The sequence below is a fragment of the Monodelphis domestica genome, chromosome 8 (genome assembly GCF_027887165.1).
Source record: "Monodelphis domestica isolate mMonDom1 chromosome 8, mMonDom1.pri, whole genome shotgun sequence".
Lineage (NCBI taxonomy): Eukaryota > Metazoa > Chordata > Mammalia > Didelphimorphia > Didelphidae > Monodelphis > Monodelphis domestica.
In genome coordinates, this window is record NC_077234.1 from 240616022 (window position 1) to 240631711 (window position 15690).

At 37.6% G+C, this 15690-nt stretch overlaps 1 protein-coding gene across 5 annotated transcripts in view; it reads left to right on the forward strand.

The window, feature by feature from the left end:
• Window positions 1–15690, forward strand: part of CDKL5 (cyclin dependent kinase like 5) — a 295365-nt gene that overhangs the window by 251417 nt on the left and 28258 nt on the right. For all 5 annotated transcript variants that reach the window (XM_016424756.2, XM_001380680.4, XM_056808681.1 and 2 more), the window contains 3 exons: window positions 4619–4720; window positions 5160–5265; window positions 8357–8480. In XM_016424756.2, the coding sequence (XP_016280242.1) occupies window positions 4619–4720; window positions 5160–5265; window positions 8357–8480 (332 nt within the window). The remainder of the gene's footprint in view (window positions 1–4618; window positions 4721–5159; window positions 5266–8356; window positions 8481–15690) is intronic.

Consider the following 15690-nt stretch of genomic DNA (forward strand, 5'->3'; position numbering starts at 1 on the left):
TGGGCAATAGGGAGGATTCAGTAGTTTTCTAAAAATCTGATTCCTTTGTTAAATTTTACATTACGGGACATTCTTCTGGTAGAATCTCATTTCAAATTAGTAGTGAAATCTATAGTTTTCCCTCCCCTGGTTTTTCACTTGGAGGATGAATTCACAAGCATGTTCTCTCTGTTCACCAACCCATATTCTCTCAACATCTTTCTTACTGATAGCCTTTCTAACTTGAATTCCAAACTTAAGCCAATTTTTTTTTAAATGGCTGTAGGTAATTTTTAGATTCCAGGTTTGGGGGTGAATTTTTTTGTCTATAAAACAACAAAAAGATAGATTTTTTACAAAATCTTGTAAAAATAAGCATTTGGAGACATCTTAATGATTTTCAGTTTAGATGTGACTCCTGCTCGTTTAAAAGTGATACAAAGGAATGGCAATGTGCTTGGAAATTACATTTTTTATTCACCTGTATCAGGGAGAAATCAGATGAGATTTCTCTGTTGGGGAAAATGTTTTAAAGGGAAATCATTTCACCATTATCCTTTTAGAAGCCTATTTTATACCAAATGTATTTGGTCAATATAGTAGCAATAAAAATAATGCCCATTTATTTGGCCTTCGGAGTTTATGAAGTACTGTCCTCAGAGCCTTGAGAGGTATGAATACCAGCATTATTTTCTTCACCATTTTCAGATGAGGTTTATGGATCTTCTAACATCTCTACCATGATACAGCTAATAAGAGACACAACCAGGATTCAACCCTAGGTGTTATGACATCTTCTCTAAAATATCATGTGCTACAGTACCTAGAAAATATTAATGAAACCCGTGTCCCATCCTGTATAGAGAGAGAATAATGAGATAAAAGGTTAGATAGCTTTCTGAAGGATCAGTCAAATATGCATTCACTGAGTTCTTTCTTTTTGTTCAAATGTCATGGGGAAAACATTAAAAAAAAATGTTCTGTACCCTCAGGGAGTTTGCAATCTAGTTACAGAGACCAAAAATGCCATATAAAAAAATATTAGTGGGATGGAGAATACTTTTATGAAAGAGAAAGATTTGAACGGATTCTTAAAGTATGGTAAGATTGGACAGATGAATGAAGAGAAGGGGGTTTCAAAGTTGTGAGGTGGACCACATAAGCAAATACACAGGCATAGATGTTTGGATGGCTAGGAGAGAGTGTCTATTGGATTAAATTGCTATTTAGGAAAGTTGTAAGAAACAAGTTTAGACAAGGCAGTGGGGGTTAGGAGATCAGATTATATACGATCTTAAAAGCCAGGCTGGAAATCTTGAACTTGATGCCTTAGGTCCCATTCCTTAACAACATAATGGCAAGTCAAAGAATCAATCTAGAAAAATGTCTGACAGTGGTATACAGGATAAATTGGAAGGGGAGAGCCTAGAAACAGGCCAACTAAGAGATTTTCAGTCTTTGAAGAAGGTGGTTATGAAGACGTAGGCTAGAACAAAGACTAGAGCAATAGAGTACAAATCTATAGAGAATAGAGTACTAATTAGAAATTCTAAGGAAGAAAAAATTGGCAAAAGATTAGGTATGAGAACTTAGAAGAATCAAAGATGTTTCCAAGGGTTTTTGTTTTTTTGACAGATTGAAAGAAGGTTGGTATTAGAAGAAGCCAGCTGAGAAGAAAAGTTGACTTGGGAGGGATGGCAACTTTGTAAAATAAGAGAACAGTATATCTAGTAGGGCATTAGAGATCATCTAGTGCAGCTCTTTAATTTGGTAACATTGAGGGTCAGAGAGCTTTTAGTGACTTTGATCTGTCTCTAGCTAATTGGTAGCAAAGCCAGATGTAGTATCAAGGTCTCTTGATTCCTAGTAGAGTGCTCATTCCACTAGACTATTGTTTCAAACTTACTGCATTTGAGGCAACTTTTGGCTATCTAAGCTGAGATACTCAATGGACCATTAGGATTAAGGGATCAGAGTACAAATGGGAGGATGGGAAGAGACAGATTCAACAATCTTATGAATACAAAAAATAAGTTATCTTTTTGGGGAGTGAATGAAGAGAGAAAAGAGCTGGCAGTAGAGTCTTAGGATCTCCCAGTTCATTTTACATTAGAATTTTAAACAACTGATAAGTTAGAAGGGTTTTTTGGGGGGTCATGGACCCCTCTTGGCAGTCTAGTGAACCCTTTGAACCCCTTCTCAGTGTAATACAAACTAAACTGCATAGGATGGCTAAGGAAACCAACAATATTGCAAGACAGTCACCAAGATGTTTAATTAAAAAAAAAAAGAAAGAAAAAAAGGTTGATGGATCCTAGGTTCAGAACCCTGAATTACAGAGCAGTCAAAAACAAATGAAGCATTAAAACACAAACAATTAGGGAACAAGAGGAAACCATAAAAAATAAGGTTGAAAATGACCGACAGCCTATGAATACTGGCAGAAGAAGGATTTAGTAGACCTTCTGGATAACAAGTTGAACAGAAGTCAACAATACTGTACTCAGCACAGGTCAGACTGCTTTACAGACTGTCCGCTTCTGGACCATGCAGCTTTAAAGGGACAATATAGGAGCTGGAAGATGATGCTCAAGTTAAGAGGTAAAATAAAGACGATAATTTGGAAAATAACTAAAGCTATCATGATCAAAGATAAGTAGTTAAGAAAAGTATGGTGGCCTCCACTAAAGTCCTATCTAGGGGAATCATCATAGCATAGAGGTAACCCTGAATTCTCAGAGGGTTATATATATATATATATATATATATATATATATATATATATATATATATATATATATATATATATATATATATATATATATATATATATATATATATACATTCCTTAACGAACAGAATCAGAGCCCAGAGATATTCATTGCCAAGTTGACCTCAAAGTGTTTAGTTTTTTCATACTTTTGTTGTTGTTCAGTTGTTTTAGTCATGTCAAGTCTTTGTGACCCGATTTGGGGTTTTCTTGGCAAAATACTGGAGTGCTTTGCCATTTCCTTCTCAGCTCATTTTTACAGATGAGGAAACTGAAGCAAACAGGGTTATGTGACTTGCCCAGGGTCACAGAGCTAGAAGATATCTGAGGCCATATTTGAAGTTAGGTTTTCCTAACTCTGGGCCCAGTGCTACCCTATTCATTCTAGTGATTCCCAAGTCATGTGGGGAGGGGGGTTACTGCCTACCTCAGCTATAGACGTGGCCATCAAATGAAACCCTCAATTCTTGAAATATGGTGATCAGCTTTAAAAGGAAAATTGGGGTTAAACTGTCACGAAGAATTTGGCTTGGATGTACATGATGGTTTCCTGATAGTGCAGGATTTGTCAAGGGTTATTTTGAAATCTCCTTCTCCTGGGAATATTTATAAATGGGTTAGGTCCTTGGATGTCTGAAATAGTTTAAATGTAAAACAGTTGGAAGGGAAGAGGATGGATAGACTAACATGATTTATCAAAGCCAGTCAGTAAATTTAAGCTTAAGGAAGCAAATTCTTTGAAAATTTCATGAAAGCATCTCTCATTATATCAAACTTCAGATAATGCCCTTATATAAGCTCTAAGTAAATATCAAAGAAAATCATCCACCAGGGCTTAATTTTTTAATTCCCTTAAGTAATTATTGACTTTCTCTTAGTCATCTTTTCTGAGTAAAGTAAATGATATTTCTCTTCTCCAACTTGTTTGTGACTGTGACTGGTCTTTTGGTAGCTCCACTATTTAGAAGTGGTTAGGAATCATTTGAAGGAAGTTCAGAGAAGAGCAAGAAAATGAATAATGGGAAATGAACTGTATTAAGCAATTGATAATATTCCAAAGAAAATTAAGAGATATTGAAGTGCCTAGACAGAATTTAAGGCTGAAGCTATTCAGTGTACACCTTTTTGGTTTTGTAAACAACAATTGCCATCTTCTGAGTCTGTCACCAAATAAAAAAACCTTATTTATTAGCAGACTCCAATTACTTTTCTCATAAAAAATAATCCTAGACTTTTCTAGTTCTTCTTTTGGAATTCAACCTAAAAGTACTAACAATGTCCTAATAACTAGCTATTTCCTCAACCATATCAATAATTTCAAGATCTTTGGAATCAAACCTTTATTCATTATAGAGATATTTCAAAGTGATAAATTTTTTTTATTTTTAAATAACCATTTAAACTGTTGATTGACTAATTTCTTCCCTGCCAACTCTAACTTTAATAGGGTGATTTTAAAAAAATAACCCTTACTTTTCATCTTAGAATCAACAGTGGGTATTGGTTCCAAGGCAGAAGAGCAGTAAGGGGTAGACCATGGGAATAAAATAACTTGCTCAGGATCACACAACCAGGAAGTGTGGGAGGCCAAAGTTGAACCCCAGACCTCTCTAATAAAATAATTTTTATTATTTATGCAGTTTTTAGTTCCTTTTTCTCCTTTTTTTTTGCTTTCATGAAATAGGTAAGAAATTATTTCATAAATTTTAAGCATTCAAAGTTAGCATATATCACATTCGTTTTTACTTTCAGATATATAAAATGTTTGTTAGACTAAATGAGAGAATCATAATTTGAATGAGTTTAGTTGGTGAGTAGATCAGTATTGCATATTTCCATATTTACATTTTTATTTGGTTTTGCTTCCAGCCAGGGGAACAGATCCCTACCGAGCTAAGTGTATCACGGTCTTCAGCTAAAGAAACTTCTCGAGATGGTACATCTTCATTTCACTCACGGCAAAAATCTGAGGTCTGAATTACTTAATAATGGATACATTTTAAGCATGTATTTCAGAAATACTGCCCTTTTCTCTCTCAAAGTAAATTGTTTTTGTTTTAGAAAATATAATTCTGGTCTTTTTTTATAAAGATTAACATATATTTTTGAATTATAAATTTCTTGGATGCTATAACAGAGGTTCTACCTAAAGCAAGGGTTCTTAACCTTTTTTGATCAGGGACCCTATGCCTGTTGGTCCCTTCTTGGAATTATGTTTATTGTCTGCATTCATAATTGAAGGAAATGCTAAATTTTTGATTACAGGTTTAAGTAAAGACATAATATTTCTTACAGTCCTAATTATGGAGTCTCTGAACTCTATCCAAAGACTTTAGGTTAAGACCTCATGACCTAATGTGATCTGGAAGCTATTTGATTTATTTTTTCTAAAGACTTTTCATTCCCTTAGGGTGGAGCCTATCATGACCCCCACTCAGATGATGGAGCAGCCACAAAAGAAAACAGACATCTGTATAATGATCCTGTTCCAAGAAGAGTTGGTAGCTTCTACAGAGGTAATTTTATAAGGGGATATACTTGTAAAAGTTCAGGATACACTTCGATATTTGCTATATATTGGAATAAAATTACTCCAGCGTTGTAAAAATTATAAAAAGATAATGGATAATAAACTTGTCTAGTTTAGTTATTCTAATATATAAGCTCATGGAGAACTCCCCTCCCTGGAGAAACCAAAAGGAGAACATGAGTATAGTAACTTGAAATATCTCATTCTGGCCCTTAAAGACTTTGCTCCCAGGTACTCACTGACAACCTCAGAATCTCTTGCACTTTACCTTATCTCATCCTTATTAATAACAGCTTATGATTATATAACATGTTGCAGTTCGCAAAATTACATACACCAGCTCATATATTCATTATTTTAAAATGTGTGAGGTAAATGTTGCAGCTATTACCATCCCTTTATTTAAGCTGAGATGTCTGACTTGCATGACATCACATAGCTAGGAAGTAACCAGTAAGAACTAGGACTTGGAATAGGGAAAGGCTTAAGTCAAGGAAACGAGTTGGTATATTATTGTAGTAGTTCAGGTGAGGAGTAATGAGGGCTTGAATTAGAGTAGTGGTTCCATGAATAGAGAAAAGGAGAAATAAGTGAATAATATTGGAGAGAAAGAAAAGACAAGATCTGTCAACTGATGCCTGAGTGAGAGGGAGGAGTCGAGGATGATGCCAGGGTTGTAAGCCTGGGAGACGAGGAGGGTAGTAGTACCCTTCATAGAAATAGAGAAGCTTAGGACATTTGGTAGAAGAGATCATGAGTGTCGTTGTGAACATGTTGAGAAATGCCAATGGGAATCCGGTTTGAATTATCCAGTAGACATCCTCAGGAGAAGAGACAGCTCGGCATAGTCATACTTCTATCGTTTAAGCTACTAAAATTCCCTCAGACTTTTGGGACACCTCATAGGTGCCATCTGCACAGATGTGACAATCGAACCCATGGGCCCTGATGAGACCTCCAAAGAAGAGAGTTTAGAAAGAAAAGAGAAGAAAGCCTAGTACAGTCTCATGGAACAGCCATAGATAATGGATATGACATGGGTGATGATCCAGGAGAATAGAGAGTAATAGATTGGCGGATAACAGAGAGCAGTGTCACAGAAACCCCGAAAAGAGACTGTCTAGGAAGAGAGAGTGATCAACAGTGTCCAGTGTGATGGAGAAGTCAAGAAGGTTGAGAATTAGTAAAAAGCCATTAGATTGGTCATCATTAAAATTGTGATAGGCATGATGAAGTATCAAAGGAATTTCAAATGTTGAGGGGTCAAAACAGATGATTATAATTCATATATATATACAAGTCCAAGAGTCAGCATCATAGGTTTAGAGCTAGAAGGACCATAAGCTCCAACCTCAAAAAGAAAATGAGGCAGAAACATTAAGTGACTTGCCCAGGGTCACATGGCTAATAAGTATTTGAGGTAGGTCTTGAACCCAGGTCTTTCTGCCTTCAAATCGAGTGCCTATCAGCTCTACCATGTTGTTTTTCTAAAATTTTTCTTGCCACATAATTTTGTTTTCTCATATGATGTACATATACTATTTTTCTAAAAGATAGAAAGTTGTTCCTACATTTTAAGAACTAATTTTGAGGCATTATCTAGAATATTAATGAATTAGTCTTTGGCCTCTGGAAATTTGATTCTAAAGCTTGTCTTTGTTTACAAGTAAATTATATCAAATTTATCCCCTTCAGAGTTTGGCAGAAAGGAAGCTATGTATATTGGAGTTTAGAAGCAGATAAAGATTCCATAATGTTAATGAAACTTAAGCAAATTCTTAATTGAATATTCCAGTCCCTCCCCTCGCTTTTCTATGAACTCAGCTAGATTCAATGGGACAAGCTCTGACCCACTAATAGGGCTTGAGGGTTCCTGGTTGGAGAGTCACTGACTATGTCTGTCTTTATTGGGAAGTCCTTTCACTTCCCTGGTCCACTGCTTGTAAAAGAAAGTGCCACACTCGTCTTTCCAGGTCCAAACCTGTGATGCTGTGATTAGCGGTCATCAAGGGCAGGCTTAAATCACAACTTTATCGTATGATCTTATTGTTAGAAGGACCTCAGAATTCTGACCAAATGGATAAATTTTCTCCCTTGACATCCTCACAACAGAAAATTTCTTGCCTCAGGGGAAATCTATTCCATTTTTGGATAACATCATTTGTAAAAACATTATTTTATCTTGAGCCTTGTGATGTCTGTCTATTTCTATGCACACAGACACGTCCAGTTCCTTTTTCATATGACAGCCTTTCAAATTATTAAAAGCAGACTCTGCCTTAACATTCTCCAGGCTAAATATTTTCATTTCTACCAACAACTTTTCATATCACATGGGTTCTAGAGTCCGTCCACTCTCCTGGTTGCCCTTTACAGAGTAGAAAATAGGGTATCATTTATCTTTATTGTTCATGGTTTTATTCTGTTTGTTATGAAATTAACCATATGTTTTGTTTTAATGCTAAATTTAGAAACTGAGCAAAGATGAAAAAGATTTATTGTGATCCAAAATAGAGAGTGGGGTGGGGCTTTTTTGGAAGAGTAGGGGGAGAGGGTTAGAAATAAGGGGTTGGTTCCTTTTAGTTTACTATTGCCACAGCTTTATTTTATGTGTCTTGTTTTACAGTAGAAAACCTTGGGAAAGAAATCTATCATGAGGGAAAAATTTTATTTTCTTAGGTAGAACATGTAGAATATATTTTATACAGAAAACTAGGTTTAGTTTATATATAGTTTGTTTATCTTTTAACTTGGTTAAAAAAGAAAGATTGATCCTGCTTTTAAGTGATAGAGGTTCAATATGCTCTAGAAAATAAAGCGTGCGTGCGTGCGTGCGTGCGTGTGTTCAGATCACCTTTGATGATTAAATAGTGGGATCCCATGATTTTTGTTTTGTGTATTTTTTATATGCTAAGGTGAGGAAATGATCACCCTCAAAGCAGTTATAAATGCCCAGTATGAGAATTGGGGTGGGATTTGCATTCATTTTTTAGTGAAAGGTGAGGATAATTGAAGTACAATGATGTGGTAGTTAGCTTTTACAGAATCAACTTTCTTACTGGACCTTTTTTATTTAGTTCCATCTCCACGTCCGGATAATTCATTCCATGAAAATAATGTACCATCCAGAGTTGCTTCTCTGCCAGCAGAGAGCAGCTCTGGGACGAACCACCCAAAAAGACAAACAACATTTGATCCGTGGTAAGTATTCCATATCACTTTTATCTTAAAATTTAGAGATCTGAAAATTCTAATGTAAAGAGGTGCTGGCAAATGCTTAGTTACCAAATACAGTAGTGAAAAAAGTAAGATTTGATTCTGTATTTGATTTCACTCTGTAATTGAGTTTGTCTTGTAATTCCCAAATCATGGTTCTTTTTTTCTGAACTTAGTTCAGATATTCAGCTCACCTGGAATGAGTTAAGTTCAGTTCTCCTACTTATCTGTTCTATGCTTGCCTTGAGGAAATCTGCTATCCTTGAGGGATATGAATGGACGCCAGGGAATATGGTCTAGTATCTTTACACTACTGAGCTATCCTTCAAGGATATCTGGTTCACTATCTCTGACTTGTAGGTGAATTCAAACAAGGAACTTTTATTAACTATAGGAAGAGAGGGAGACGGGCTGTTCCTTGCTCCCTATTCCCAGTTTCCAACCAATTATATTGGCCCCCCACCCTGAATTCCATAACCATGTATTGTATAATTAGAGTTTTGCTCCCCCAAACTCTTTCCCAGCTTCCCAGCTTTGTTCTCACATTACGTGCTAACATAGGGAGGATTTTAGTTTCGTATAGCTCTACCTTCTCTTCTCCTGGAAATGCAGCTGTGGAGGTGGGATGAGGTGAGAGGCAAGAGCTACACAAAACTCTTATCTTCCCTACATTAATTATGTAATGTAGATACCATATGTAACTGGGATGCTGGGAGAGAGTCCTAATTTCACAATTGTCTTCATCCCCATGATGCTGTCAACCCTGTAGACAATTGTAAAATTTCCTCACTTACTCTGTTCTGTTCTTTGTCCCATACTTATAAAAAGGACTTGCATCTTCATTTAGGAGTCTTTGGCTAGGAAGTTGATGCAACCATTGACCCATTCTTTTGGTAGATCCACAACCTAATGAGTTTATTTTGCTTGGAGAAATTTGCCTCAATCTATACCACAGTGTTCTTTTCTTAATCTTTATCCTTCTTAGACTCCTTTCAGCTGACCACCTTCTCCTTCTAGATTCTTTCTTCTCTCTAGGATTTCATGACATAGTTCTCTCTTGGAACTTGTCCAGTCATTCCTTATCAGTGTCCTTTGCAGGTTCTCTAATTCAGATTATGTCTGGTAGCCTTGTCCTTGGCTCTCTTCTCCCTCCATATTATCTCATTTGGTGATCTCTCATCAGTTCCCATGAGTTCAGTTTTCTCTTTCAAGTATTAATTTCCAGAACTATTGTCATAGCTCCATTCTTAATTCCTGTTTGGCTATTCCAAACTAGATATCTTTTCTTGCCTAACTCAACCTAACGGATCTTAAGCCTCAACTAAGATAATCACAACTGAATTAATTTTCTTCCCATTAAAAATTCTCTGTGATTCCAAACTTCTCATCCTACCATTCTAGTCACCTGAGTTCAACTTTAGTGCTATCCTCAGCTTCTCCCTCTTGCTCATCCCATATATCCAATATATCAGAACAGCCTCCTCGATCAAGCCCTCCTTCAGCTCTTTTCTGGACTATTGCACATCACTCCTTGCTCTAATTCATCTTTCACTCAGCTGCCAAAATGATTTGCTCCAAGCATAAATCTGTGTCGCCTCCCCTACTCAGTAAGCTGTAGTGACTCCCTATTACTCCCAAGAAGAAACATAAAGCTCTCTATTTGGGACTTTGCAACCTGGTCCCTTTGTACCTCTTTTCTCTCCTTATATTTTACTCCCTCCCCACACTCTGAGATCCAACTTCGCTATCCCCCTTGCACTTCCTGTCATGCAATACTCCATCTCCCTTCATTGTGTGTTCTGTCTTTCATTGGCAGGGCATCCTCCCAGTAATGGTCTGCCCTCTGACCTCCCTTAGTCCTCCTGGCTTCTTTCAAGACTCAGATCAAACTACTTCTCTAGGAGGCTTGTCCTGGGCCTTCCAGCTACCAGGAACTTCCCCTTCGAAATCACCTTCCGTCTCCTCTTTATCTGTCTTACCTTACCTGTTTTTTGTCTTCCTGTTTTTGACTTTCTTTCATCCCTGGAATTTAACCCAATAGTTAGCATATAGTAAGTGCTTAATTAGTGCTTATTGACTCACACACACACACACACACACATACAGAGTCATACATAACAACAGATTTTAGATCCCAGACATAAATGAGATGAATTTTTATATGTGTATCATATAATTATGCTGGGAACGTTATCAAAAGAACTGCACAGAAATCTTGCTCTTTTATAGTACCAAATTTACTTTAAGACAGATTTACCCAGAACTTCATATGAAGAAATTTGTGGTCAAGAATAGCGTCTAGCCACTAAGAACAGTGAGAAATCAAGATTCCTTTGGAATTAGGCCAGTTGGCCACAAGGCTTGAATTCATTTTTCAACTTTGTGGAATGCATACATTTTAGAAATATATTTCCAATGTTCGTTTTCAGAAATTTCAGCTGCTTATTATCTTCCTTTGTGTGTGGATTACCTGTCGTTGATGACTTCAGGAGTCTGTTTTAAGTTTTAACACATATGAAAAGTATAGTCCATGCAATAAAAGGTAGAAGAAAGGACCTTTTAGATACTGATAGACTGTTTCAAGAAGCTGACATTAATCGATATATAGCCTTCAAGGGGGCAGCTGGGTAGCTCAGTGGATGGAGAGCCAGGCCTAGAGACAGGAGGTCCTGGGTTCAAATTTGGCCTCAGACACTTCCCAGCTGTGTGACCCTGGGCAAATCACTTGACCCCCATGGCCTAGCCCTCACCACTCTTCTGCTTTGGAACCAATACTCAATATTGATTCCAAGATGGAAGTAAAGGTTAAAAAAAAATTTTTTTTAAGAGATAGCCTTAAAAACAGAGAAAACAATGAAACTGCAAGCTAGACTATGTAAATGCCTGTGGAGGAGTTATTTCTCTAATACTGTATATCAGTGTGCAGTAGAATGAGTGCTAGATAGGGGCCCAGGAGAGTTGGGTTCTAATTCTGTTAGATATGCAACCTAATACAAGGCATTTCAGTCATTTGAGTCTCAGTTTCCTTACCTGTAAAATAACACAGTGGGACCAGGTGACCTGTAACATCTCTTCCATTCTAACATTCTCTGGTTTTCTGTTTGATTATAGTATAATCAGTTATAGTATAAACAGATATTCTTCTGAGAGGAGGTGGGAAGAGCAAAAGGGTTGAAAGAAAATCAAGCTGCATAATCACATAGGAGCGCAGGAATGAAATGAAATAGAAATCAAGTCAGACAAAAGTATTTGTAATATACTTTTGAATATTTCGGTAATCATTTGGATCCCATCCATCATTAGCATGACACTGGTAAGTCAGAGTGGCAGTTCTTTAAGATTTTGGTGGAAGCAATACATTCCTCATTAACACGGGTCACTGCCCCATTTGCCTTAGGGACGGTCTTTAGGAGTTGCTATGGTTAGCCTGTATCACTCTTCATCCAGATCTGCCACTTCTCAAGGCCGGTCCTGGTATATTACAAACAGATAAGCCATGTCCGGGGGCCTGAAGCCCTTTCTAGGGACTGCTCTGGCACAAAGAGGCACTGTGGTAAAAGTGTGGAAAAACCTGGTAAAAATATTTGTGGAAGTAAGAATCCCAGAGGTAGCAGAGTGCTCAGAGTTTTAATAATTGCTTCTGCAAGTGCCATTTTGCTACATAAAAGTATAAAAATGTCCCACTTTCCCTAAGTAAGTGGATTGACTTTTGTATGCTTCCCACCCATATGTTGTTGAGATTCTTCCTTAATAATTTCTTCAAGTCATAAAATGTTTTTTTCATTTTTTTGAACCACATCTTTAATTTGATTACTGTATTTTGTAAGTGGTTGGGAGAAAAACATACATAGTTTGATAACTGCTGTATTAAAAACACAGTTCAGTAAGAACCTTACAGCAGTTTACTGATTTAATTAACTCGTTTCTTGCTCTAACTGTAGAATGTTTCTTGCTAATGTTAAATTTTCCCTTTGATAAGGTTTTTGCAGTTTTAGTAAACGCACATACTAGTACTTCCCTTATCTAGAAATCATTTGTGCAATAGCCTCAACTATTCATATTAAGTTATGAACTCAGAAGCCAACAAAGCCTTTGAGCAGCCCACATAAATGTCACAGAACAAAGTCACTTTACTCAGAAGGTCCCTGAAGTCTTTCTTTAGAATTTGCTCTTATTTTAGTAAAAATAAGTATAAACTTATTCATTAATGTTTACCTGTGCCCTGGTTTGCCCTCATTTTATATACCCTTTTGACAAGCTCCATTATTTGTTTTGAGCTAGGAAACCAGATAAGAAGAAAGAAATTAGGATAGTTATTATTAGACCCACTAACAGAAAAGAGGCAGCAAGAAAATCATTGACAGCTGATAGCTAGCAAAGAAGAAAACAAAGCTTTAAAATCGTACATAGTCTTAGAAATTACAGAAGACTTGGGTCACTTTGTATGGATACAAACAACCCCATATACTTTTAATAGCTCTAGAAAGGCATCACTGCATATTAGCATGCTATATTTATATTCTATACTATGCTGATGTTGTGCACCCCTGGGGTTCGAGAAGGATACCTTTTGCAAGAATGCAAGACTGAAACTTAGCTTAAAAATAAAGAGAGAATTATTCGTAAATTATTAGTTAAATTTTTTGGTGAGCAAGACTGCATGAGTGGAACAACCTGAAGGGTTGCTCCCGGAATGCCTCCATTCTGGGGTTTTTATATTCTTCTACTGTAATGAGGACCTGACTCTGGAGCTGGGGGTGAGGTGGGGTGGGGGGGAAGGTTAGCCTGAGGCCATGGGGGTGGTTCTAGAGATTTGGAGGATGAATGAATGAGGTGTGTCTCTTGGGTAATCTTTGATGTCTGGTGTTTGGGGTTGGGAGTCCCAAGGGCCTAAGAGAGCTGAGGAATTTCCCTGATAGCCTGAGTTTCTGGGTACAATGCCCAAGCCACCACTACCATACTTAGGTTTATAATAATAATCTATACCCAAGGCACCAATAAAAGGTTGAATTGCTTTCTGTAGATTGGATCCTTGAAGATGGAATGGAATTGTGTGTTCTGTTTTCCATAAATTTTCATGAAAAGCAGACCAAATAAGTCTTGGTGGTTAAAGGAGTAAACTTTAGCTTTTCTAGAAAATTCACATAATTGGAACTCATTGCCATATACATAAGACATTACTGTAATTGGCCTGTGTGGTCCCATTTTGTTTCCTCCTAGGAAGAATTGTGAGTGTAGGGGTAGTCAGAATGGCTTATCACCAAAAGCTCAAGTGGATTTTTATCAGCAAGTTAATTTTTGTTATGGCTTATCAATTTCTCCAGAACTTTTTTCTGAATCTGCCACTGAGCAACCTTTATTTGGATTCAGAAGCTCTGTCACTGACCCCCTAACTATATTAATTCTCTACTAGTAAACCTAATGAGACAAAATTATTTTTGCAATTTGATTAAAAATCTTTAATCCTACTTACCAAGAAAGTAGGCTCCTTGAGGATGGAGGCATACTGCCCTTCCTTCAGAAACTCTTATCTTTGGTATCCCCTCCTCCACCCACTGTCTGATAGTTCTTTGTGCACAATGGGACCTTGACGAGTTGAATGAATGAGTGAATGAATGAATGAATGAATGAATGAATGAATGAATGAATGAATGAATGAATTTTCCTCCCTAATAAAGAATTTATTTGCTTATTATACTTTACTTCTTTTATTCTTGGATTTAGGTTAATTATTTGACTTTTTTTCTTCCTCCTTTCCTTCTTATTAAAAGAGTTCATTTGTAATAATGGAAGCATGTATCAAATGCAACATAGGACAGAGAGGATGGACATACTTTTTTCCACTGATGTCATTTTACCATCCCCCCATTGGGAAGATGTTTCTTGATCTTCTTCCTTTCTATCTAGCAGCTGTCTTGGGGGTGGCTTCTGTCTGTGTGCCTACTAGTAAAAATCACTGTGTAATTTGCCATTACTTAATTTCTTTTCAGTGTGCCTATATCAGTTTTGCTGTGGTCAGAAAGTGGATGGCTCTTAAAAAATGTTTTTTTAGCCAACTTCCCACTACTTGTTCTTTGATGGTCTTCTCACAGGCTTCCTGACTTACAGGTTCCCTGTAGGCCTTTTCTCTTTTTCTTGGTTATTATTAGTCGCCACAACCCTTGATGTCTCTTGTCAGATCCTCCTAGGTTCTATCTCTTTGAATTTCATTTTTGAAAGACTTAAGTAGGGAGTAGCTAGTGTTCTGAGGAAGAGATAAGTATAGTAGGAGAGATGAAGGTTTGCAGAGGACCGATGCAGGAGACCCGAAGATGGAAGATTCTGGCATGCTGGAAGGGAGGGTTAAGCTGGAACTCAGGTGCTATTAGCTCTCTGGATGTAACCTGGAGGGAGTGAATGCCACGTCCTGAGTGAGGTCTCTGGTCCTGCTGCTGTCCTTGTTGCCGTGTTTCCGTGAAAGAAGATCCTGTGAACCTGACCCTAACCTAACGCAGCTCCCAGCTATCTGCATTGTCTGTCAGTAAGCAGAGGTCTGGCTGCAGTTGGGCCTGGGCCCTAGCCTTGGGTCCCTGTCTAATCTGTCACAAACAGCACCTCTCTTTCTTAGTGCAGGGTAGCTAGAACAGGGTTTGGGTACTTATGGAGAGGAGAGGGAGAGGAGAGACCAACAGCTCTCCGAAGGCCCTTGGTGGGAAGCTTTCTATCTGAGGTTGCTAGCTAGTGAAAGAGTGGCAGGGATTCCCTTTTCCCCCTCAAACTGTGGAAATAAACTATACTTTCCATTAACTTTATCCAGCTCTGTGACTGAGAAATCTGTGTGCTGGACCCAGATCCGGCTCTGGCCTGGTCAGGGCTACTTGCTGACCTCTGCTGGTCCTTTCAGCCCATAGTGTGGACAGCCTGATACTGGCCCAAAATAATCACATCTGACCTACCTCTCAGTAGATTGAGAACCAAACCTAGAGATGGGAGGTCTTGGATTCAAGTTTGCATTCAGATACTTCTTAGCTATGTGATTGATCCCGGGCAAGTCACAAAAGCTAACTCTTTGAAATTTGGTTAGACTGTTTGGTGGAATGTCTTTTCTTTTTTAAACCCTTACTTTTCATCTTAGAATCAAAACTATATATTGACTCTGAGGCAGAATAGCTGTAAGGGCTAGGCCATGGGGGTTAAGTGACTTGTCCAGGGTCAC